General features: G+C 44.3%; 1 protein-coding gene across 1 annotated transcript; it reads left to right on the top strand.

Annotated features, from left to right (window-relative positions):
* The first annotated feature begins 8,484 nt into the window (after positions 1 to 8,484).
* Positions 8,485 to 16,931, top strand: FBXO5 (F-box protein 5). The gene is made up of 4 exons (XM_090041587.1): positions 8,485 to 9,194; positions 10,308 to 10,398; positions 13,717 to 13,890; positions 15,795 to 16,931. The coding sequence occupies exons 1-4, from the start codon at positions 8,485 to 8,487 to the stop codon at positions 16,044 to 16,046; spliced, it is 1,227 nt and encodes a 408-aa protein (XP_089897713.1). The 3' UTR covers positions 16,047 to 16,931.
* The last annotated feature ends 10,176 nt before the right edge of the window (positions 16,932 to 27,107 follow it).

Here is a 27,107-nt window from a genome sequence, read left to right as displayed (position 1 = left end):
CTCCCTCCTTTTTTTTTTCCCTCGCTCTGAGCCCTTGGCGAGGTGGCTCCGCCCCTCAAGCGCCGCCATTGGCTGCCGCCCCCCGCCCGCCCCCGATTGGCGGGTGGCCTTGAGGCACCGCCTCTCATTGGCCGCCGGGCTTTCAGGCACCAAATTCAAAGTTTTTAAAAGTACCCGGCAAGCGAGCGCGGTGCGCGGAGCTTCTCGGCGCTCGGCAGGTGAACCCGGCGGGCGCGCGCGCTGTGGGGCCGCTGCCCCCAGCGGTGGGGCAGGGTGAGAGTCGGGTTGGGCTGGGGGTGGATGGATGGATATATGGGGGTCGGGGTGCGGTGTGGAGAGGGGGGAAGGCGCTTCCCGCGCGGCGGCGGAGGCTGCTGGGGCGCGGGTTGCGGGACGGAGGCGGGCGGGGCGTCCCGCGCTCGGCGCCCGCCGCCATCCCCGTCCACCCCGCGCCCCTGGGTATGAGGGGCACCGGCGCGAGCACGTGCGGGGCCCTCGGCAAGCGGCTCCCGGCCCGGCGGCAGGGCCCCACACGCCCCCCCCCTCCCCCCCGGTGCTGTTGACCTAGCCTCAGGGGCGAGGGGCCCCCAGGTACGTGCTGCCCCGGCCGCGCTCCTGGCTGGTGGATCTGGACTTGCCCCTGGCTTTGGAGCTCGGCCTCTCCCGGGTGCTCCCGCCTGGGCGGGCAGACCGGCCCCACTGACGGGAAGCAGAGTTATCCCGCCTAAAATGTCTCCTCTCTTGGGAGGGAGAGTTGAGAAATGACCGTGCTTCTGGCCCAGTTGCCCCGCACCCTGGCAGGATGATGCCAGCTGATTTGAATGATCAAAGCTAGGGTCTTAGTTTCATGGCTAGGAGGTTCAAACTCAACCAGAGCCCTCAGCCTGAACCAGGCCATGAGGCTGCTTGTGGGCTGGATCCAGGTGGTGGAGCTGTATGGCCTGGACTGACCCCACATGCTGGCCCCAGCCTGACATGTGCTGCACTCAACATGGGGTCAGTCCAGGCCTGGCTGCATATGGTGCCCTGCCTGGCTGGCCTAGCTCACTAGCTGTGGCATGCGTGAGCAGCCTGGGGCCTGATTCACATCAGCATGGCAGGGTGCTGCAGGCAGGCTGGGCCCCTTACCCCCATGTTGTGTGTAGTGTGGGTCCAGCCTGTGTGCTGCATGCAGTGGGAGCCCCAGAGAGAGGCCAGTGTGCGCCACACATGGTTTGCAGGCTGTGCCTGCAGCACAGTCCCAATCTGGCCCAGCAACCCTCATCTGGCCCATGGGGCTAGATGAATTTGATACCCCTGATCTATACCAAGGACTCCCACATGCAAAGCTGAATAAGTCAAGGATTTTATTTCTTCACACTCTGATCAACATAGCTATGGCAGCAGAAGTCTGCAATGTACCCTTAAGTGGTCTTAAATACATGCCCTCCACTAGGTGTGGTGCCCTTCTGGAGTACAGCTTCCATAATGTATTGTATAATTTAGATGAGGATCTAAGGGAGAGGATTTAAATGTCCCATGCTATTTCTTGCAAGAATTGACACCATGTTTACTTGAATATAGCTGAGTAGCCAGGAGGCAAAAACCATGCCCTATTTAAAACCACAATTTTTGCCTTCCTATTGATCAGAAGCAAGTGGCAGGGGGCGCTTGGGGAGAAAAGTTCCAGGATTAAAGTAGCCAATGTGCAGCACACTTCCTCCACCATCTTGGTAGGTCCCTAATTATAAGACAACCTTTCCGAGGATTAGACTCCATATATGGATAATGTATACGTTTGATATAATTTTCCAAGTATATAATCTAATTATATAATTATATATAGTCTAATAATAATGATATAATAATCTAGCCAGAGTGCTGAGGGAATTAGCAGAGGTCATTGCGGGATGCCTGGCACAGCTTTACGAGCACTCATTGTGCTCTGGTGTGGTGCCAGAGGACTGAAAAAGGGCCAGTGTGGTTCCCATTTTCAAAAAAGGGAGGAAGGAGGACCTAGGAAACTATAGACAACACTAAGATGTGGGGGGATATGGGCATGCGAGAAGGGAGGAATAGGCTGCAATCAGACAGGTTACAGGGGTGGGTGGATAAGAACAGGATGAGTTTCAACACTGACAAGTGCAAGGTGCTGCACCTGGGAGGGAAGAACCAGCAGCATACCTACAGGCTGGGGGAACTCCCTTCTCATCAGTGCAGAGGCAGAAAAGGATCTTGGAGTCATCATTGATGCCAAAATGAACATGGGCCGGCAGTGTGGGGTTGCAGTCAGGAAGGCCAACATACCTTGTCATGCATCCACAGATGCATCTCGAACAGATCCAAGGAGGTGATCCTCCCCCTCTATGCGACACTGGTCAGGCCCACAGTTGGAGTACTGCATCCAGTTCTAGGCGCCACACTTAAAGAGGGATGTGGGCATCAAGGAGAGGGTCCAGAGGACGGCCACTCACCTGGTCAGGGGGCAGCAGGGCAGGCCCTACAAGGAAAAGCTAAGGGATCTGAACCTGTTCAGCCTCCACAAGAGAAGGCTATGGGAGGATCTAGTGGCCTGTTACAAATTAGTCAGAGGGGACCAGCAGGCACTGGGAGAGTCCCTGTTCTCCCGAGCAGTACCAGGACTGACTAGAAATAATGGTCACAAGCTGGCAGAGAGTAGATTCAGACTGGACATCAGGAGGTGCTACTTCACTGTCAGGGTGGCTAGGATCTGGAACCAACTTCCAAGCGAAGAGGTGCTAGCTCCTACCCTGGGGTTCTTTAAGAGGAGGTTGGACGAATACCGTGCTGGGGTAGTACTCTTTCCTGCCATGGCAGGGAGTCGGACTTAATGATCTGCTCAGGTCCCTTCCAACCCTACCAACTATAAAACTATAATTATTGCAGGCTTGTATTGAATTTGTCCCCTTCCCACTATTACCGTAGGGAGAATAAAACTGGGGGGCGGGTCACATAGCCCTTTTGCCCTCTGCTTACTCCCAACGTTTTTCTCTTGCAGCCCTTTCCCTCCTTATTGTCAGACCCTGCTTTTCCTGAGCTCCTGGAAGTGAGAAAATTTTAAAAAACTGATCTTGACTTAAACATAGCTATAGCAAGTTGCATATAGTACCCATAGACTTAGTTTATCCAGAATGGATGCATTTTATCTTTTTTTTAAACTGCTGCAAGTGTTAGCACAGGGATTCCATAAACATACTTTTAAGCAGCAGCTTTATACTTATATATAATACAAACTATACATGGTATTAGCCCAAAGCCAAAAGGTTCATGATTTACTGTATAGCTCATTGAGTGGGGCCCCACCAGCCAACAGCATTTCAATCCATGGTGACCCCATAGCTTAGCACTGTTTAGTATGCGTATATCATCTAGCTACAACCCACAAAGGATCCATGTGCTAACTAGTCCCTACTCATGACTGGAACCAGAGATCCTCCAAAAATGTGTATGCAGATGAGGTATAGGCAGCCTGGTCCAGCTATATCTCATCATGTGTACCAGGCTGAGAGAGGGAATCTGAGTGGACAGTTTGGTGCCCCGTTTGGTGATGTTTCTCATAACTTTATGGCTGCTGAAGAAACGTGAATCATCGGAAATGAGAAAGTAAGGTGCAGCTGAGCTGTAGGAGTAAAGAGGAAGTTGAAATGTATTCAGTGTAGTGGTTCACCATGACTTTGAAAAAGATTTGGGGCTGACCGGGACTGAATGCATTGGACACTATTGGAACTTACTTTGGGCTCTGATTGGCAGTGTGGTATGCTTATTTTCACCACAGCCAAGGTAATACAATTAAAATGGCCATGTGTAGTGGGGCGGGGGGGGTTGCACCCTTGTCTGCTTGTGGACAGGACTTCCTACGAGACTCATAATTAGCTTCCCACTGCAACTTCCAGTGGGAGGATCCCAGCAAATGCTGACTTTATGGAAATGGGAGATTCCTCCCTAGCTTACTTCTGCAGCCATATGGCTCAGGGCAAGCGAGACTCAGGGGCATCCGAACCCCAAGCTTCTGGGCTTGGGCCTGCATGTAGGATGCCCGCCGCAGGATTTGGAAGCATCTGAAGTCCCAGGTAGGGTGGAAAATGCTTCCCAGTAGCAGGGCCACATATGGTTCTTAAATGACTCACGGATTTGGAGTTGATTTGACTTGGGACACAACAGATTTTCCATTAAATAAAAATGCTTATTTCTTCCTTGGGAGAAGCAACTTCTTTTTCACACACTCTCTCTCTCTCTCTCTCTCTCTCTCTCCCATCAGCATGTATGCCCAATACAGGCTGTGTATTTTGTAGTCATGCTCAGTGTTGGCTTCATTTAAACAGCTTCATAGTTGGTTTCTGAGCACATGCTGCTTTTAACAGTAGTTCATAGATAAATAATGTATTTAATGCAGTTGCAAACTTTTTCAGTTTCATTTCTGAAAATGTATTGTGGAGTTTTTTGCATTTTGTTAGCTGCAGTTAAACAGAAAAGTTCAAACATACTGTGTATATGATAGAATACATCTCCCTGTAGTTCTTGGAGCCTTGCAAATATTCCTGTCCAGACAGAAATTGAAGAGTTCTGTATCACCTTTCTCTCTTTTTTTTTTTTTCCCCTTCTCTCTTTTCCCCAAAATAATCCTGTGAAAGTTTTCCCAGTTTAGTAACACATGAAGGTAGAGTTTCTTGTCCCAAACAGTCCAGAAGATATAGTAAGGCAGTATCCCATGCCTGTAGGTTGGCATGACCCATTTGGGGTCAGAGGCATGGATCTAGCTGCCTCCACTCTTCCCTAACAGTGGAAGGGGGGAGGCCCACAGCCAATGCTTTTCCTCATAGTGGCATGGCACCCTCAGCTGGTGGTTTTTACATGACAGCATGGGAAAGGTAATGCTGCTGAAACTCCCCCCCCCCCCAACCACCAAAGCTTCATGTCTGCAAGCTGGATCTAATGGCAACGTGGGCCAGATTTAGTTTCTAAGCCCTGCATGGCATTTAGTATTCTGTGACAAACTGAAATTACTCACCCCTGTAATGTGCATGGGAAAATAGGCTTTTGTGTAATGTAATGTTAGGGGTGCACCGATTGTTTGTTTGTTTGTTTGTTTGTTTTGGGTTGATACCAATAACCAATTATTAACCAGCCATATCAGCCAATACCAATGTGATTGCTGATATGCAGCCTGGCAGCTTAGAGAGCAGTGTTCAGCTGGTAAGTCTGGGGCAGGGGGAGGGAAAGGATATTGGGGAGCACATAGAGGCCCCCATAGTGAAGGAGAGAGTGGGGCTGGGGTTGCAGTAGGCACTGCACAGCCAGGCAGGGCACAGGACAGAGCCACAGCTTGTCCAGAGGGGTGGGGGTGGCTCCCACCACTGCATGCATCACCCCCCCACCCCAGGGGAGGCATAGGGGCATGTGCCCCCCAGTTCTGTCCATGGGGTGAGGGTGGGCTGTGTGCTTGGAGCCAGGGGCTGCTCCAGCCTCTTCTCAAAAGGGGTGGGGGTCTGGGCCCAGGCTGTGGGCAGGGCAGGTTGTGGCAGTGCTGGGATAGGGCCTGTAGTCACCCCAAAATTCTGCTCCCAGCACCAGTGCCACCTGCCCCATCCCTGCCTGCCCACAGTACAGCCTGGGCCCAGCACCCCACAACTGGGAAGTGCAGTCTGCTTTCACCCCGCGCACAGATCCAGGGGGCACATGGTCCCCATTCCTCCATGCAATGGCAGGAGCACATTCCCCAGATGAGCCTCAGCTCTATCCCATGGCCCACCCTGGCTGTGCAGCCCTGCCCTGGTCCCACTCCCTCCCTCACCACAGGGGTCTCGATCTGTCTCCCCCACACCCCTTCCTCCCTCACATAGACTTACTGGTGGGATGCTGCTCTCCAAGCTGCTGAGCTGCACTCCTGGCTGTGTGCATGCTGCAGCATTGATCAACATTATCCGCCTCATCAGCCAAAAAAAATGATTGCCAGTAATGCCAATTTTCCTTTTATCAATCTTGATATGAGTGCACCTCTATGTAGTATTAATAAAAATAAGTTAATATTATGGAATCAGTTCTATTTTTCATTGTATGCACTTAATATTTAAATCCAAGATGAGGTCCCATCCATTCAACATTGTCGGGGAAAGACTCCTCATCTTGGATTTGAGTACAAAGCAGAGTTGGCAGCAGGTGATTGCTATCTCCCCAGTTTTGGCCTTGCTGGTGTTGTGACTCTGGCTCTGACCCAGGCTCATCTGTCTGTTTCCCTCCCTGTGCCCAAATCCTCCCTCACCATCTCCCACAGCTTCTGTCCCTTCTCCCCCACTGCTTACTGTCAAACTCCATCTCCAGCTTCTGCCTGGCCATGTAAATATGGTAGTTGAGCTCTCAGGTGGCACTGTATGGCCAGAGCTTGTGTGTATTCTGTGCCCAGAAGGGAATGGAGCCAAACCCACACCAGACAATAAGCAGGTGGGAAGAGACTGCCTCCCATCTGGCATCATGTGGCGCCAGCCCAGGCCAAAGCTGCCACCCAAGTTGCCCACCAGCAGAGCCAGAGACCTGACCATGGCTTGCCCAGGGCCTGCTGCACAGGGGTGAGTGGGCAAGGCTTTTTCTACCCAGCATGGCACTGGAGCCAGGGAGATGCAGTTTGCCCCCACAGGCTCTGGTGCTTATGTCCTGGCCTCTGCTGGCAGACGGTCCCCATGGCCCACAGAGCTGGACTGCATCTCACGGGCACCACATGGGACGCTTGGCAGAAGCAGCTCCAGCCATCTGGCACTGTGCAACAGAGCCTGAGTGAGCTATGCTCTGATGTTGACGGCTCCAGCCATGGGGCAATGCTGAGCAGGCAAATGGGCTACTTCTGCCTAGTAGCCTCCAGGGCCTAAGCACAGCTGATCCAGCCCAGTCTCATGTGTGTGCATATCCCCACCCTCTCTGCCCTGGCTCCCAGGAACCCTGATGGCTGGATGGGACAGGCTCCATTCCCTGCCTCCACAGCTGTGGATGCAGCCAAGCTGGGGCCGGGTTGTGCATGTGTGGCCCTCAACAGCTCACCAAGACTTGTCAAATGGTACTCCAGCCCAAATATTTGCTCACCCCTGTGTAAAGACCTCTGAGGAAGGGAAGGTAGTCCTTTTTTTGATCATTTTTGGAGTTTTTCTGTAGACGGTGAATTTCAGAAAAATAAATGGACCAAGAAGTTTGCTATCATATTAAGCATGCAAAAAGTTAAATGGTTAAATAATAATTATATTTATACTGTTTGTTTATACATTTTCCATTTACCTCCTGGTTCAGTGCTGCCTTCTGGCAGAGGAGTGGCTCCAGCAAGGATTACCCAGGAAGTGGCACAGATCTAGGCTGCAGCATCGCTGCAACAGGAAGGTAGCTTGTGGTTACCAGGGGGAGTATAGCCAAGCATAGTTGTGCAATGGACCCAGCTGTCCTTAAAGAGGAGTGAGCACAGTGGTGGGACTGCCATCAGGTGCCATGGGCAGGCTTAACAGAGACAGGTTCCCCCGCATAGCACCCACAGGGGCTCCCGTCTCCTGGGACTGGTGGTCCTCCAGCCCAGAGCCACAGGCATCACCTCTCTCCTGACTGCCCCCCAGTGGTGGATAGATGTGCTGCATAGGATTGTGCCTGAGGCAGCACCCTCTGCCAAGAGCTGCACCAGAGCAAGCCCTCAGCTGAGTGGGAGGAGCACGGTGCCAGCCTGGCTGCTGGCAGCATCCAGATGGGCCAGGGAGTAGTGTGGCAGCTGTCAGGGGTGGGTGGGAGTAAAGAACTAGTAACTGGGACTTCAGGCATAGATGGGCTGGAGGCACTGGGCACCCAGCAGACAGGAGACCCTGTGGGTGTTGTGTGGAAAGGGGTGCCTGGCTCCATGAAGCTGTGACACCCAGTGGCAGCCGTACTGCTGTGCTTGTTTGTATTTAAACCCTACTGGCTCTACTGTTCAACTTTTACTGTGCTCCACTCTCCCAGGTAACTGCTAGTTACCTTCCTCTGCAGCAGCCACATGATTCTGCAGCCTGGATCTACACTGGCACCTGGGCTGCTTCTGCAACAGCAGACAGTGCAGAGCTGTGGACACAGCCACCCTGCACTGCCACTGTTGGCACCACTGCCTGCCCACTCCTACACTCAATGTGGGGAGCCACAGGCTTCAGTCCTGAATGGCAGCAGAACTCCCTGCAATCCCCATGCTGCCCTGCCCCTCTGCCACAGGACTGTTTAACCAATATAATTAAAGGAGTTTAAATGGGTAATTTTTAAAACAATGTTTACATCCCTACATCAGATACAAGGAAAACTGGAGCAAATGGTTGCCAATATAAAATATGTACTCTGGTTTTGTATATGCTTTGGGTATAGATGTTTAAAGAAGGATGGAAGCCAAACAGTTTGTTTGCAATAATGTGTGTAGATTAATGTAAAGAAGATTTGCTGTTGTTTTCCCCTAGTTTAACACTGTTATTTTTTTTGCAGGATACAACCAATAAAATAATGAAAGCAAATCTTAACCATTCAATCAAAATGAAATGCGATTTTAATTGTAACCACGTCCATACTGCATTCACCCCATTAAAGCCTGATGCAGCAAAGAAGAGAGTAGAAGAATCTTGTGCTTCAGATAATGAAATGGTGACTTGTAAAGGCTGTGCCAAAGAGTGTCATAATCTACTGCATAATACAAGCCCAAGAAATCTAGACCTGAAAACTGAAGGAAGGCCTGTACATAACAAGGAAAACCAGCAAGTACTGTGCAGACTTGGGGAGGATGCCCATGAAATGGAGACACTGGAAAACAGTAGGATTAACGAGGACAGTGGCTACTCCTCTATGTTAAGCAACCAAAGTAATGATCCAACAGACCATGAGGACAGTATACCATTGGCAGGAAATATCTTTGATACACCAAAACGCTGTCTTATAAAGAACCAAAGCCAGTTACAGCTTCCAAAAAAAACCTCACTGCCAGTTACTCATTTGGAAGAATTAGTTTGCTCAACTTTGAAAAAGAGCGGTAAAAGAAATCTTGGCACCTGGGCTACTGTGGACAGAATTATTTCCAGGGAAAGCATTGGACTTCAGAATCTAATTGGCAGAAAAATGGGATTAGATAGAATAGACATTCTCAGTGAACTCTTCCGAAGGGAGTTCAGACATCTTTTAGCAAACATTTTAAGGCATCTTGATGAGATGGACTTAATAAAGTAAGTTTAATAACTTTCTGACTTTAATTGTGAAAGTGAATAGAGCAGTGGTACTTCAGACTGTAGTTTCTGAGCTAGGAGTACCTTTTGAGTGTACCACTGCTACTTTTCACAAAAAAGAATATTGAACCTGTTTTACTACATTGATTAGTCTGTTCTACAATCATGAATAATGGAACATGTGCTTACTTTTTCTAAACTATTCTTCCCTGTTGTACTGTATAAATATTAACTAATGTTTTGGTTTATTTGGGGTTTTTTTACTTTTAACTGGACAGTATTTTCTACAGTTCAGCTGTCTGTCTGTCTGTTTCAGGAGCTCCATGAACAAATGCAGGAGCTCCTGGAGCTCCTGAAACAGTCTGAGTATAGAGGTAGTAAGGTATTTTGGAACCATAAAGGATTTTGCTGTTTGCTGAAGTACATGACTTTTGCATTTTAGTCAGTGTTATGCTTTGTACTAATAATTTTGAAAGTGTAAACTTTTAGCATATGTACATTTTGTATATGTACATTTTATATGCTCTTTCATAGGAAAACCTTCATGAAAAACACCTATCAAGGAAGGGTTTTTCATCTACTCGTATAGATCAGTAGTTTGCTAGCCAGTTTCAATATTTAAATAATTGCCTAAAACAGTGAAAATAGAAGTTCCCCAAAATATAAACACGTTTTATTTTTTCAGAGAGAGAGAAATAGAATACATTAGGAGTTAACACCTCAGTCCTAGTTATACAGCATTATTTTTCTGACTTTTGCTTCTTTTATTAATTCTTCATGAAAAGAATAAAATGGCGAATATAAATGACAATATTGCCACGCTGAATCAAAATACCAACAAATTGTATCTTGCCTCCCCTCCCCCCCGGCCACTTCTGTTATAGTTTTCTTTTGTCTGCTTAAATGATAAGCTTACAGGGACGGGGACCTGCTACCTTTTATATATGTGCAATGCCTAGTTTAGTGTGAGTTCAGAAAAAGTAATTTCATGTTTGGGTTATTCTGTTTCTTGAAGAGTGGTATTTTTTATTACTAGATTTGAGAACAATTATTGAGCAACAGTTTTACGATTATTTCTGCACAATGACTAAAGTGCTTGTGTTTTCACTACAGTGTTGCAAAAGTAAGCACAACATGGAAGAAAATTCTGCAACAAGACAAATGGGCTTCCCAGCTGTATAGTAAAGCAGTAAAACACATATCTGTAAGTTCCTACCTTCGGAGTTTTAATCTAACTCAAAAGTGCCTGACCTGTTGTATCGGCACTGCTTGTGGCCCTCAAGGGTAATGCTATTAAGGAAATTCCTGTTTGATTATAAGCTGGAAATGTATTTACTATACACTTTGCAGTGATTATATTGAAGTGCCCCTAACTTCCTGTGAAGATTAGAGGTTCTGTCAAGTGCAGCTGTAGATATAGAACCTTGAATGAAGCCTTTAATAAACATTCATAGATTACAAGGCTGGAAGGGGCCTTGGAAGATCATCAGGTCCAGCCACCTACACTAGGCAGGAAAGACAACTGGGGTCAGGTGACCCCAGCAAGGTGACCAGCCATTCTCCTCCTGAAGATTTCCAGGGTAGGTGACTGCACCACCTCTGGATGTAGTTTATTCCAGTCTGAACACCCTAACTGAAGAAGTTTTTCTTAATGTTGAGCCTGAAAGAGTCTTCCATGAGTTTGTGGTCATTACTTCTGGTTTTCCCCACGGGTGCCCTGGTGAACAGTTGCTCATCAAGCCCTTGATGTATTCCCCCGATGTAGCGATAAGCTGCTGTCAGGTCCCCTCTCGGCCTTCTCTTTTTCAGGCTGAAGAGTCCCCGGTCCCTTAGCCTTTCTTAGTATGGCTTGCCGTGCGAGTCTAATCATACGGGTGGCTCTTTTCTGGACTCTCAAGTTTTTCCACGCCTTGTTAAAGTGCGACACCCAGACCTGGACACAATACTCCAGCTGCGGTCTCACCAATGCAGAGTAAAGCGGAAGAAATATCACTTCCTTGAAAACATGCACTGTCTTTCCTCGCAAGCAGTGATTCCAAAGCCTGTCTGCCTGCTGCATTGCAGAAGAAAGAGAGTAGGTCTGATCCCTTTATTTGGCTGCTTCCCTGTGAGCCTCTGATAAGCCTGGGAATTTTGACTGACGCTGTTTGCGCCTGGGAAAGCATCTAGCAGCAGATGGTTCTGTTCTTCCCAGGACAACCACTTGGGGACTCCAAAAAAGAGGAAGGAGAGAGGAAACTTGTTGAACAACCTGTTATGAAATCTCGGCCCAAGGCAGATGTCCTTCCAGCAGTGAATGAGAAGATATATGTGCTTTTTCATATGCTTCAAAAATAAACTTATAAGAAGTAACTATTTACAAGCATTATAAAACAAATTACTTCCTGGTCAATGTGAGCATGCACTACGAATAGGCTTGGCAGGATTTGATTTTTGTTGATAAACATCAATTTCACCTCACACAGACGGACAAAAAAAATCCATTGTTCATAATTGAAATTTATAGAAAAGGGATGTAAGAGAAGTGGCTGATTGTGTGTGTGTGATGACAGGGGGAGCAGTCCTACAGAACTGTGCAAACTGTAGTTTAGACTACAAATCCCAGAAGCCCAAGAGGACTGGGAACAAAGGAAAAGGAAGTAACAAAGTAAATGAGGGAGCTATGGTCAAGCAGAGCTGGGACTGATGGCACCTCTGCCACTCAGCTGGCAGCAGTCCTACAGTAGTTATATTTGTCATTAATAAATTGCTTGCCCCCCACACCCTTAATATCACTCAATCCTGAAAATTTAAATTGATAAAAATCTAATTAAATACTTAAAAGTAAACATCAATATCAACCACTGAAATTTTTTCAAATTGAATTCTGCCAAGCCTAACTTGAAGTATGCCAGAGGAGAGGGCTCAGTGATCCAGTTTTGCAGAGTATCTATGTTTTTGTAAAGCTGGCCCTTTTGAAACATTTCAGATGTCTTTGAAATGTTTCCACTGTTATATTTGTCTACCCACTGACAGCTGGCTCTACTGAAAAGCACTTCTTGACAGTCTGCTTCACTACCCCTGAGTTTGCAGGGTAGAGAAGAGGGGGTGAGAAGAGCTGTGGGATGCAGTAGACTCCTGTTATGCCCCTTACCTTGCAAGTACTCTGCTGCATGTAGCCACAGTGATTTGGCAGGGGTTGTGTGGTAAGGGCCTGAAGGTCTGTCTGTGGCTGAAGCACTCTATTTTTTAAGTGCTTTAAAATGTAGCTTCATTTTGAAGAATCAAATGCATCCGTCTTCTGGCTTTAGATTCTTAGCCCCAGCATTAGGGGCTGCTCAGATACCAGTGGTCTCCATGCCTGTCAACTAGGTATCAGGAAGGCATCTTATACCAGCCATGCCCAGCATCCAGCAAGTTTATGAGAGATGGTAATTGAGAGATGGTAATATGAGATCCAATTATGTTAGCCTTGGTGGACACTTGATTCCAAAGACTAGGCATTTATTCCTGAGTGGTGCAAAGGACATGGAGCAGGCTAGAGAAGATACCATAAAAGATCGTGACCTGTTGTTTTGAACTGTTGACCTTAAGCTGAAACCATTGGACACCTTTGATACAAATACAGGTCCCATTACATTTGCTTCTTTCTTTGCTAATCTTGTGTGCAAGCCTGGAACATCTGAACTAGAAGTTTACTTTTTAGGACAAAAAAAATCACAAGCATTCCTATCTATCACAACAGAATTTCAAGAAAAGATTCTTTGGAGAGATTTAGAAGTTTACCGGAATTAAATTGCAGATTGTCTAAAGGAAAGGATTTTTGTGGGTGCTATGTTTTATTGGACCAACTCCATGGTTGGGACAGTTTTAGTCAAGCTTTTGAAGAAGAATGTACTGCATTCAAAAACTTGTCTAAGTCAGTGATTCTCAACCAGGATGCCATGGCATTGTGGGGTCCCTTGAGATTCTTTGAGAGGTTAGATCATAGAGTGCAACACAATGTTAGCATTGTTGGGTGTGCAAACATGATTCACAAGATAAAACCAGGCATGATGTTAAAAACATGTTGATTTGTTATAGTCTTTCTGAGTCGGTATTTTCTGAGGTGTGCTTTGAATCTAAAAAGGTTGAAAACCATTGCTGAAAGTCTATCCAAACTATGCAGTTGGCCCAGTAAGAGAGATCACCCTCAAAAATCCTTACCTCTCGCATATTTTCTGGATCATCATAGCTACAACATTATTCCTGCACTACCATGATTTAAACGTCTAAAACCATTGTTAATTTGGAAATAACTTGCAATGTGATTGAAGATTTTAATGGACTGCCTCGCATTCTCATGTGCACTTAAAATTGTAATGATGGTAAACTGATCAATTAGCTAACTATCCAGACTCAGAAATATTGGAAATCTAGTGGCCAGAGAGAGGCTTAAGAATACAACCCCGTTACTCTTAAAGGCACTCAAGTTATTTTATGTCAAACTGAGTTGTCAAAGAGAAGCCTTGTTAAATTTTAACCTCCTTTTACGTCCCAACAGGACAGCAAAGCAAAACCCTCAGAACAGGCTGCAACAAGGGAATATGTTCTGTGTCGAGCAGCTTTAGCTTCTGTTCAGAAAGCAGTACCACCAAGCATTTCATGCAGGAAATCATCCAGAGCCAAAGCACCCAATCAGAACAGTCCTCACAGCAGACTTCTGGAGTTTTCTGAGGTAACTGTCATTTGTTTTCATCTTCAAGTATGGGCGTGCTGTCAAGCATTTTCAATATCTAGATTTATCTGACATCCAAAACGGCCATTTCTGACTTAATGAAGTCTGCTGGGACTATTGTTTGGCCACAAATTCAATTTATTACCCATTTAGAAATGTTTTTGAGATTTAACTCAGTTGAATAAGTTTCTAAGTTTTAAAAGTCCACAGTAAAGTTTCCTCACTAGGAAGAGGTGTCCCTAACTATTAATAAATTGAGTTAATGCTCTCATCAAGTTGTGGAAGTAGTAATATTCAGTATATTTTTTCTTTAGCTATTGCCATTTTTTTGTTGCTTTTTAGTGTTTTGCTGATGATTTTTTTGCTGCTTTTTTCCAAATGAACTGCAATATGATTTAATCTGTTTCTTGTGGAAATAAAATTATTTAAAATATTGGTGTACATGTTATTTTAGTCAAATATGCAAAAAGATATATATGACTAGCAAACTTTTTTTCACTGAAATATAATAGTTCTTAGCCAGATTAAAGCTACCCTGTATTTGAAAACTCATTGTACAAATAAACATTACTTTATAGTGCTAAAAATGTGACAGCATTGTTAGAAACAAGAGTATTTGTGACTTAATTAGTTTTCATTGTGCAGGTGAGAGAAATGTGTTATTTTGTATGTGTGTGTGCATACACATACATACACACACGCCTATAAAGAAAATAGATTCTTAGAACACTTATCTTTGATACCACTGACATAAGAAGTGTGTTTACATTACACAGATACGAATTTTCAGGCATAATGATTTGGAGTGCATCTGTTTTTAGGCTAAGACCATCAAAAAGCCTGACACTGAAGCAATTCAACCTTTGAAGGTTAGTCTAAGCTGTGTAGATTGAACCACTAAGCAAGGGAACATTCACTTTTGATTCTGGAAATGCAGCCACATGCCTGCAGTGGCACAGGTCGGAAGCCAGGGAGTGCTAGAGTACATCTCTGTGCTCAGTTGGAGCAGACAAGTTGGCCAAGTCTACCCTGCCCACTTGCCGGGGGGGGGGTTTACAGGGGTGGTGCAAAGCATCTTGGAAAATTAAACATACAGTAGTATAAGTGATCATAAACTGGTTCAAATCTGTAACAGAAGAGAAGTTCAGTATACATGAACCACTTTCAAAATGGCTGAAACTTTTAAAATAAATATGGATGGAAGTTGTATAACTGATTTAGTTTAAATCAGTTTGTTGAACTTCTGTCCCAGATCTTCTGCAGATTCAAGTGAACTCACAGCCCTCAACATCCCAGGATGCTTTGTATCTCTCCTGCAAACCTCACTTCACAAGGTGGACAGGCTAGCCTTGGCCCAAGCGCTGTGCTCCAGCGGAGTAGGGAGGCATGCTCTAGTGTTGCCCAGCTTCTGGCCTTGGCCACTGCAAACATGTGACTGCATTTCTAGAATCAAAAGTGAATGTCTGTTCACTTGCTTACCAGTTCAGTCTATGCAGCGTAGACTAACCTGCAAAGGTTGAATTGATTCAGCCTCAGGCTTTTTGACTGTCTGTACTTATCCTATGATAGCTAATCCAGGCATTAGAATAGTAATATTTTAAAGACTACAGTGAAAGCCTAACAGTTTCCTGTTCCTGATTACTATACCAATGTTATCTTAAGATCATCTTGAGTAGCCCATCAACATGTGTTTTAGGTGGATTAATCTCCATAAAATCCCCAAAAGAATTCCTACCTAAGTCCCAATTTGTGTGTTGGTAATTTATCTTTCAACAGAAGAGGGAGATATGACTGCATTATGTCCCTGTTACAGAGGAAGGAGAGAAACTGGGAATGGTATATATTAATTTATTCCTGTGATTTTCTTTTTGATTAAAAAAAAATTATGTATATTTTCTTAATAGGCTGCCAAGACCTTGAAAAACACCGAGAGCTTTAAAGTCTGCAGTCGCTGTGGCTCACCTGCAAAATACAACTCCTATCTACAAAGGGCAACATGCAGCCGTGAAAGCTGTAACTTTGACTTCTGTACCAAGTGCCTATGCAGCTACCACTGTGCCAGAGACTGTATGAGTAACAAGCCTGTGAAATCTAGCTTTAATCTAGGACCACTTCCCGGCACCAAAAAAAGCAAACAGCATTTGCGGAGGTTGTGACCTGTTGTGCTCGTAGTGGTGACAAGTGCACTGGAATGGTTAATTCCTACTCAGAAGATATCCTGACAGAAAAGTGAACATGGAAGCGCTTCTTGTGAATATGTACTTTTAAAAAAGAAAGTTGAATGTAGAGCCATTTCTTAGTTCTACCCAATTTTAAAACTTTGTCCAATTCAAAACATATTTTCCTGATATATACATTTAAAAGAAAAAAAAATGATGGATTCTACAGCATCTTTTAAACAGTATTCTAACCTATCAGTCCTAATCTGCAATGTCCCTATTTTTAAATTATTTTGGGAATGTAGTCTTAAGTGTCTTCAATTAGTATTTTTCAATGGTAAGAGGGGAGAAAAGAGCAACATGTTTTTAGAGAATGAGTATATTTTTATAATTGTTGCTTTTATTACCACAGAATCGTCTTTTTAAAAGTTTTCAGTGGGAATTTGAATTTGAATGCACACATTAGAGAGGTCTCTTATATAAGAAAAATAAGTTATGGTGGGCCCTTTATTATAAGGACCTTTTTGGGAATTTGTCACCTTGCTACAGTTTAAATTTTGAAAGTTGACAACATCAGCTAATCTGATGATTTACCTGAAATTAATCTTAGATTTAGTTGATATTTCTTCATTTTCCTTCTTGTAAGATGAAGAAGCTGCAGACTGTGATAAACCTGTTACCATACCCTTCCCTACCAAAAAAGTAAATTGGGATAATATGTGGCATTACCAGAAGAAAATCACATTGGTTTGATTTTCCCTTCTTTCATAATTATTTGTTGCATTTTAAAATTCTGTATATATTTGTAAATATTACTTTAAATATTTTCTGTGCGTCTTCTGTGTTGTGAATGTGAAAATAAATTATGCGTTTTCAAAAGAATTCATGAAAAAACTCTACAATACTTGATTATATTACATCATTTCTAGAGTTTAGCCCTTCTGCACTGCCCAGTCCCTACAATTTAAGTTTTTAAACCAAGACTCTACTCTAATTTTTGTGTAAAACCTCTGTTAGATTCAGTCCTGTGGTGGTCTACTTATAACTTCTGTAATGTAACATCCAAGAAAAAAACCCATAATAGGTGGCAGATGTATTGGAGGCTTAAAAATTAGCACCATAAACTATGTAGACCTAGACTACCAGCTGACTTAAAGTATAATTTGGCTATCTCTGCAGAGACTTTTTCATTGCCCTTAAGTGCCATAAAATGGCCAGTTTTGAAGCAAATGAGCTGTAATTATCTGGATGTTTGCAACAACCTTTAGGCCCTTACATCTTGACTAGATAAATAAGAGGTATTAAGAAGGCAACCCAGTAAGTTCAACTGGGCACATCTACACTAGATGCTCTACTCTACATTAGAGCAAATTACTACGTCACAGTCTACACATGCAGATGCTTATTGCACAATAATTTGCTGTAATCGCAGTAAATTTGTTATGTTTAAATATAAGGAACAAATTTACTCAGGAGTAATTACTGTGCAGTATGACAAATGTAGACAGCCAACTGGGAGCAAATGTGTTCTCAGGCAGCTGGGAGCGGAAGATTGCTCCCTGACCCTGGGCACAGCCTGCTTCTAGGGGAAGCTCCACCACCAGAGCCTAGGCTATCATAGAGCAGGGACTGGGAGGTCCCTGCTGCTAGGGCAGGGGTACATTATCCCCACTCAGGCTCCAGTGGTGGAGCCTGTCTTGGCAGTAGGCAGCTCTGAGGGGCAGGGAGCAATCCCCCAGCCCCTGCCAGGAAACAGCTGTCTCCTGGCTCCCTCTCAGCCCTTGGTCTAGCACCCAGGGAGGGCTACCCTAGAATACCCCTGGCTGCTGTAGGGGGCCGGTGCAGAGTTGGGGTCGGGAGCAGACTGCTGCCATGAGCAGCAAACCTGCTTCTGTTTCCCCACAAGTGTAGGTGCTCACCTGGGTTGGGTTTACTCTGATAAATTACCCTAGAGTAAACCCATCCCAGAGCATTTGCATGTGTAGATATGCAATCTAACTTTTTCCTCCTCTTGGATCTGTCCACAGAGCAGTATCAAAATGCTACATCCCAGCTAAGATAATGCTTAGCCTTTTCACCCCTTCATAGTAGCAACAGTTTGCATAGTGTACAAGATTGACTATTTATGGTTGGAAACTGGTTATCACAGCTAAAGTTATGATGATCAGAACACAAGTGATTGCTTGAGCCTGTCTACACTAGTACTTTTCATCATTTCAGCTCTATCTTTAAAATGTTTTTAAGGATAGAATAATTTTCCTGGACAGCAGGAGGGGTTTGCGTGGGAGATCGCAGCTCAGGGAGGAAATACAGAAACTTGTATTCAGTTCCATTTGCCAGATAAGGTACAGAGCTTTAGTGAATATAATTATTACAATACTACACATTAATTACTAGGCAAGGTATTTCTGAAAGCTTGTTAACTTCCTACAATGTATCTTGGCCCTCCATCTTTATGTTGTGATGCTTTTATATTGGATTCCCAACTTCCTAATGGAATAAATGTTTTGTCTTGGCTGTGACCCCTTGCTCCTACAGAACATTTGGAATCTTTGCTCAAAACATCTCCGTACGTATTTTGGAAATCAGTTTTATGAAACGCATGGAGTCTTGAGCTTCCTGTTTTTTCCAGATGTCCTATTTCCAGTCCTTGCTAGATGAGCAAAGTACAAGGAGAAAGCCAAGACATGGAAATGTGTTCTTAGTAGCTAATATCTTCTGCCTCCTGCGTGATTTTGGGGCCATCATTCCTTCCCTCCTAGCTATAGTGTGAATAAGGACTTGGACCAAATTGATTTAGTGGGCACAAGTACAGAGGCAGCACAAGGCTATGTGAGGTAGATGTGCTTACAACAATACTTCCACTGTCACAGAATTGTTGCTGAAATAGCAAGGGTGCCACAGCAAGTCCTTCCACTAAATCTGGCATGTCTTGTACTCCTGCTTTGGCTGCAAAGTATATAATATATTCTAATGGTCTTAGAATTTCCTGCAGTTTCCTGTTAATCAGCTAGCAAGGATGCCACCAAATATGGCTTTTGGATCCCTGATGCTAAACAAAATCTCTTCTGCATAATTCCATTAAAAAAGTATACCATTCCCAACACATGCAATACTGCTGCTCCTGTGGCTTTAGTGCTGTCTCAACTTCAGTCTCATATCAACTGTAGTCAGAATAAATATTTAAGAGGGGACCTCACCAGCTTCAGTCTTGCTAGTAAACTGAATACTTAGTCTATAGCGAGCAAGTTAAAAAAGATCATTTTTACCATGTTTTTCTACCAGTTCCCAGATTCTCCTCAGCTTCAAAGGGAATTCCAAAGAACATAGATAATCTTGTTCCCTGACTGATTTTGACCCAGACTGATTCCGTTGACCTAGAAGGTCCATGCTTACATCTTTGACCTTTGCAATACAGACAAAAAGCATGTCAACTCAATTTGTTGCTGACCCTGTCTGAAAGGCAAGTCAAAGAGATGGAAAAAAAAAAAGGAAAGGTTTTGTGATCTAGTTTATTGCTCCCAAAAGAAAGCAAATTATCCATCTGACAAAAGGGAACAGAAACTCAAAAAATTCCTAAGTACCTTTTTGAAAATGATGATTACCTTATCCCATCCTCAGCAACTAGAATGAATAGTAGGTGATTCATAGATAGTAAGGCTGGAAGGGACCTCCCAAAATCATCAGGTTCAGCCCCCCATACTAGGCAGGAAAGACAACTGGGGTCAGGTGACCCCAGCAAGGTAGCTGTCCAGTCTCCTCTTAAAGATTTCCAGGGTAGGCGATTGTACCACCTCTGGAGGTAGTTTATTCCAGTCTGAACACCCTGACTGTGAAGGAGGTTTTTTTCCTAACGTTGAGCCTGAAATGGTCTTCCAGGAGTTTGTAACTATCACTGTTCACCAAGCCCTTGATGTATGCCTCTGATGAAGCAGTAAGCTGCTACCAAGTCCCCTCAGCCTTCTGTTTTTCAAGCTGAAGAGTCCCAGACCCCTCAGCCTTTGCTCATATGGCTTGCCACGCAAGTCTCTGATCATACAGGTGGCCCTTCTCCGAACTCTTTCAAGCTTCACCATGTCCTTATTAAAGTGTGATGCCCAGAACTGGATGCTGCACTCCAGCTGCGGTCTCACCAATGCCAAGTAAAGTGGGAGAATCACTTCTTTGGTTTTGCTGGAGATGCATCGATTGATGTATGCCAGGGTATTGTTAGCCCTGCTGGTTTCAGCGTTGCATTGCTGGCTCATGTTCACACTGTGGTCAATTATTATGCCCAGGTCCCTTTCATTTGTAGTACTGGTCAGGTTGGCATTGCCAAGCCTGTAGGTGTGCAGGGGATTGTTTGTCCCTAGGTGGAGCACTTTACATTTCTCAATGTTGAACTTCATCTGGCTCCCATCCACCCAACTTGCAACAGGTCTGCCTGTATCTGCAGCCTATCTTCATGTGTGGCCATGCTTCCCCATAACTTGGTGTCATCTGCGAACTTGGCCAGTGAGCTTTTCACCCCCACATACAAATCATTGATGAAGATGTTAACTAGCACTGGACCAAGCACTGACCCCTGTGGGACACCACTGGCCACTTCCCACCAAGACAGAGATGGATCCGTTCATTAGAACTCTCTGGCTCCTACCCCACAGCCAGCTTCCTACCCTCCTGTCTTGCAGTTAAGCCCACGGTCTTCCAATTTTCTTGCAAGAACATTGTTGGATACCAGATCAAAAACTTTTCGGAAGTTGAGGTATATAATCTCAACCTCCTCTCTCATGTGATGGCTAGAACTAGAAGGGTTAACAAGCAACTTAGAGCAAAAAAGAAAATGCTTTTTGAAGGTATCTGAAATAGAGCTTATGAAACTGTTTCTTGTCTGTCTGGAGTATAACCTGTAAGAATTATACAGCTGTTTGCACTAGCTTTGAGGCAGCAGGAGTTTTAAAAAGCAGAACTAAAGAATAAAACTGCAAATCTAGCTGATTTAAGAATTTTTCACTTAAAGTCAGCAAAATTAATAGATCTAGCCCTGAGGTATAATTAATATAGTAGGTTGAACTTGGGTGGAGACATGTTAATCTCAGACTCTAAAGTGATGTGGTGTGATTTGCTTATTGGGTAAACCTAAACTTAAGCAGTAACTTATAATGATTTTTAACACTTTTTAACCCCTTAGGTTAACAGCTGTAAAATAAGATTATAGGTGGCTAGAAAGCCAACAAATTAGCACAGACAAGATATAAAAGAACATACACGTTAAGTGGCCCACAGGAAGGACGAAACAGAAGAGTCATTGTTGTCCTATGCCCCCAGATCTCTTACTCTCTGTGTGAGTGAGGACTGGATCCTGACTGAGGGACTTTCCCCCGGTTCTCCCTTTGACAGCGTGGATCGGGGACACTTGACTTCGCTGAATCAGCTTGACGTGTACTTGAGACTGAGGGACTATCGATAAATTGCTAACCAAGTGGAAACTCTTAGTTGATTTTTCTGCCTGTTTTTATTATCACTGCCAATTTTAACTTGTAGTGTTATGTTATCTGTTTATTAACTTAACCTTTTTACTAACTGTGATATGTGCAAACTATATCTTTTGCTGTTATAAGTAAAATTCATTCTTTTTTATAAGTGAAACTTGTCATTGCTTTCCTCCCAACATCACCTCTTCGATCCCGAACCAAAAAAGCCCAGTGGCTAATATAAGTTGCAGTACTTAGTCAGCCTGCAACTAAATTGATATACTCACAATGCCCAGCTAGCCTATGGCACTCTTATCCAGGTGGCAAGTCACCTGATTGTAAAAGGAGATGAGTTTGGTAAGACAAGACCTGTCTACAATGAAGCCATGCTGGCTGTCATTTAGAATCCTACCTTCTGCAAGCCTGTCGCATATAGACTCCTTAATGAATTTTTCCAGGATTTTCCCTGGGATAGAAGTTAAGATAATTGGTCTATAGTTACCCAGGCCCTCCTTCCTCCCCTTCTGAAAGATGGGCACAATATTGGCCCTCTTCTAGTCCTCGGGGACCTCCCTGGAGCGCCATGAGTTTTGGAAGAGCTTTGCCAGGGCTTCCACGATGACTTTGGCCAGCTCCTTCAGCACTCTCAGATGAAGTTCATCCGGTCCTGCTGACTTATATACATCCAATTTCTTTAATTGTTCACACACCAGGTCTACGTCAATAGTAGGATAGCGGTCATTTGAACCCTGCCCATCCTGTACCCTAGCCGACGTGATTTTCCCCTTGGCCTTGTGGAAAACCAAAGCAAAGTAGTCATTCAGAAATTCAGTTTTCTCCTGAGTGCTGGTGACTAGCTGTCCTGAGTTGTTGAACAATGGCTCCACACTCCCATTTGTTTTCCTCCTGTTTCCTACTTACTTAAAGAAGGACTTCTTGTTGTCCTTGATTCCCGTTGCTAATTTTAGGTCAGTCGCCACCTTAGTTTTTCTAATCTGATCCCTACAAGTGCAGGCCATAGCTATATAGTCCCCCTTGAGAGCTGTCCCTAGTTTCCTTTGACTGTATGCCTCTATCTTCTTTCTTGAAAGAAGGACCATGATTTCCCTGTTTAGCCAAGAGGGCTTCCCAGCCCTTTTGCTACATTTCCTCCACATGGGAATGAACTTGCCTTGTGCTTCAAGGATCATATCCTTTAGGAATGACCACTCTTCATGCACTCCTTTTGCCTGATGTAGAATGTTTCACATTCGCAGCTGAATTTTTAATCCCTAGTAATGTAATGATGCTATTGTACATACTTGCCAATGTAATCCTTCTTCCAGAGAAAGCCTTTTTGACTGTATCCTTGTGTTGTGATTGTGAGACGTGGAGGGAATGAGTGAAAAAATGTTATCTGAATAATTTTTGGACCCCACCTGTTCCATAATCAACCTTGACCCTTGCCAACTAGTCCACATACACATTCTTCTCATTTGTGGGTGTGTCTTACACCTCTGAACTTTTATTGAAGACCTTTTTCTTTAGTGCCATATAGCATGCTTTGTCCCACCCCTTCCTTGTGTCCCCTCACTCACCAGATAAAGGGTGGTGCACACTTCCTTATTTCTTCTCAGTGCCTGGTTAGAGAGCATCTTCTGGGTCCTAGTGGCCTCAAGCTTTTGGAAACACTTCAGACCTTCACTTTTTCTTCTTATATGTTTTCCTAATACCTTTGCCTGTCTAGGAAGTTTTTGAAAGTTGTTGATTTAGGAGCAGACTTTTGGTTGTGACTTAGTACTATTTTTTGGTGTGCCCTTCCCTGATCATCTCCATCCCCTGACCTTTGTGAAGATGTTATAAGGCATTGTCATTTTGTGGTATCATATCCAAAAAATTCTGGTTAGTTCACTCAAAATCTTTTTTCTTTTCCACTTCAATACAGATAAGGCATTTTTCTTTTCCAGCTACATAGCCTTATCTAGAGTCACACATCTTCTGAGCTTTTGGCTATGCCCTTCATTTCTAGCTTGACCCCAATATCTGACAGCCATTCAGTATTCTTTTTCTACCTTGAGGGAAACCTGCATTTCTGACAGGTGCTCAATCTATCTAAGAACAAGGAAAGAGAAAGGATAGCTAAAGTTGCTCCCAACTAGTCACTCAAATCAGTCATTTTGCTTCAAAGATTACTTCATATATGGCACTGAATGCAGCTGATACCACAGCCAGAGTCATTCCCATGATGGTAATGATGCTCAGGTCTTGTGCTTACAACATTTTGGCTGTCCATGGGAGGTTAAGTTACTGTAGTGGACCTGCCATTTAAGGATGTAGAGCTAGAGGAGAACTTCTTGCTTATCACCTTTGGTTGCCTTTACACCAGTGAAGACTACCTCCCATCCATGGCAGCCACCTAAAAAATGTTGTTCCATTGGCAGAGAAACCCAGTTGCACCACAGTTTTGGGGGGCAGAAGAAAAGCCTGTGCCATTCACCTGTCCATCTAATACCTCTTAGCCCTATTCTACCTGTCATGGGTCCATACTACCTCAGACCAAGTAGTCCTAGATGTGGTAACAAATAGTTATTCCATTTAGTTTGAGATACTATCTATTCACAGGCCCCTTTTCCCATTCCTTTTCAAGGAGTCTTCTTATGATAGTCTGCTGAAGAAAGAGGTTGGACCCTTTCTGGTGGTGGGTGATGTAGAAATTTTCCCTGTATTTCATGGGAAAAGGATTTTCTACCTGTTACTTCCTGGTTCCAAAGAGAAAAGGAAATTGGAGGTCAGTCTTGGACCTAAAAACACCAACACATCTGCAAGTATATGTTCAAGATGGCCAGTCTTGATAATCCTCTCCTTGCATCAAGAAGACTGGTTTGCACTTAGCTTGTCAGCTTTTTACTTCAACATTGCCATAAGACGTGTATATGAAGTACCTCAGCTTTACTCTGGGTGAGAGCCACTACTTACTAGTGCAGGTTAGAGCCTTCTGGCTCTCCACCACCTTGACAGTTTTCACCAAGGTTTTGATTTCAGGTTCTCCTGTTTTCCTGGTCAGACATTCTTGGACACTGCCATTAGTTTCTCATCTGTTAACCTGCAATGAAGGAAGAGTTCTTCGCCCAGATCTTTACTCCCTTCTAACCATAGAAGGGATCATGTGTGGCTATATCAGGTAAAGCACAAGTGTTCAATCCATCTCAAAGGCATTCTCATTAACAGACAGGACTCAACCAGACACATTTACCTGGAAAGGTGGATCAGGTTTTCATCCTGGTGCCAGGCAATGAATATCAACCTGGCCAGCTCTGTCATACCAAATACACTCAATTACCTATTGGACCTTATCTTACTGTCAGTTCTGTTAAAATCCACCTGGCAGCTATCTTGGTATTTCAGCTGCCAGTCAGTGTTTGGTAGGTATTTTTTCACCCAACAGCTCTGAGGTTTCTCAAGGACCTGTCTGGGGCCTTCCCTAATGTAAGGGACCCAATTCTACAATGGAACCTGAATTTGGTTCTAACATTGTAAATGGGAGCAACCTTGGAGCTTATGGTAATGTCTCCTATCTTTCTATGAAAACAGCTTATCTGGTAGCAATTGCATCAGGTAGGAGGTGGGAGGGATGGGGGGATAAGATCAAAGCACATGGGGAAGATCCCCCTTTACCACCTTTTCCAGATAAGCTGACCTTAAGGACTCACAGAAAGTTTCTGCTCAGAGTTATCAAGACATTTTTATATGGAGCAGAAAATTGATTTGCTGGTGTGCTCCCCAAGGCCCCATAGTGAGTAAAGGAGTTGCTGCACTTGTTAAATGTTAAGAGCTTTGGCCTACTACCTTCATAGGACCAAACTGTTCAAGGCTAGTGCTCCAGTTGGTTAGGCTCTGGCTTTCAACACAGCATACCACCACTGTGTGCTCCACTCTGCTTTTTTTCCTGTGGGTCCAGGGGTCAGAAAACCCTCCATGCTGCAGTGCGGAGAACAACTGAGCATGTGCAGCATGTGGTGCCACAAACATGTCTGCAGGACCACATCCCACACAGTTGCACTCATCTGGACAGGGCACTTGAGTGCACCCTCCAAGTACTGAAAAGTTTGATCAAGGTCGGGGTAGAGATACTCACAAATGAGAATGTGGCTAATGCATTTCAAAGAATGCCAGTTACTGGGAAACAATTTGATTTGCCAAAGTACTACAGATTTAGTATCTATAGTATCTGAAGCATGTTGCCAATGGTTGGTTGAAAGTTCAGTTGTAAGTAGTTTTTAACAGGCTGGCATATTTTGCTAAAAAGATGAAGAAGGCTCAGAGTTTCTATGCACATCCAGGAGCAAAGGTAAGGTTTACCTCAAATCACCCAACAGAAAAGAGGGACACCCCACTTAAATTGATGACATATGAAAAGTCCAAGAAAGAAAAAGTTGTGGAAGAACTATGCTATATAGTCCTGGCAACTATGCTATATAAAAGACTTTAAAAGTAATATATGCATGCTCTGCAAAGGGAAAACCACAAGATGGTGCTCTTGAAACACTGCACAAAGTCATTTTTATGGACTTCCTTTTGCTGTGTTCATCAAGAATATATCTTCCTCCATTTCCATGTAATTGATTTAAATCAATAGTTTAAAAAAGAAAACTCAAACCTTGAACGCAATTACTGATTTTGATTTTATCCTTGTTGCTTTCCAAAAACAAGTCCACAGGAGAGGCAATACGGTTTTGTTATGTATGTTTAATTAAACTTTGGCTGCATTTCCTAGAGGACTAAAAGTACTAGTGCTAATACCACATCCCCAGGCTGGTTTTGGCTTGCAAGAAGCCCATGGTCTGCATCCAGCCCACAGTGCCAGGTGAGATGGCACCCTTGTGCAAAACCAATGTTTCTTCAAAGATGTCATTATCATGACACCCTCCCATCTCTCTGTCCCTTTTGTGCCACACTACCCTACATGCCTTGGTAGTAACCTCAGTAGTCCACCATGCCTTGGAAGACAGTACCAGCTTAGCCTGGGAAATGCCTATGCGGTCAGATATACTCTTATTTTAGTGGTACCCCACTCCTGGACATCACTCCTCTACAGCCACAGGTCTCCTCTTTGAGGATGCTGCCAGGTTTGCTAACAGGTCCTATTTGCTCTTCCTTATCCTTGTCATTCACTGAGCTCTACAGCCTTGGGCTGTGGTCTTGGTCTCTCAATGGCAGCACCTCTGGGAGCATCTTGTTATCCTCAAATGACCATAAATAGCAATAACATTGTTAAATTTGTGTGAACTCCCCAAAAAGTTTTTGCACTGCATCTTGGGAGCCTTTTCACATTTGCTACAGGTTCCCAAGATGGTAAGTATACCAATTCCTAGGCTTCTGCATGGGGACTCTTTCCTTTCTGTCACCCAAGTATACATGCTGGTTTTCTTTGGTAACCATGTGGTGCGGAAGCCACTGTAGGGAAGCTGCCCTTACTTGGGCTTACTAGCACAAAACTTAATCCCAGATATTTGCAGAAACTGAACTGAAGGGGAAGGGCAGTGGCCTTTGGTTGGTCTCCAAACCCTGATATTTCTGACAATCTCCCTAGTTTTGCAGGCAGACCACCATGATTTTTATTGATGTG

The sequence above is a fragment of the Crocodylus siamensis genome, chromosome 1 (genome assembly GCF_052110815.1).
Source record: "Crocodylus siamensis isolate JL-2025a chromosome 1, ASM5211081v1, whole genome shotgun sequence".
Lineage (NCBI taxonomy): Eukaryota > Metazoa > Chordata > Crocodylia > Crocodylidae > Crocodylus > Crocodylus siamensis.
Note: the sequence above shows the minus strand (reverse complement) of the source record. Positions and strands in the feature narration are given on the sequence as shown.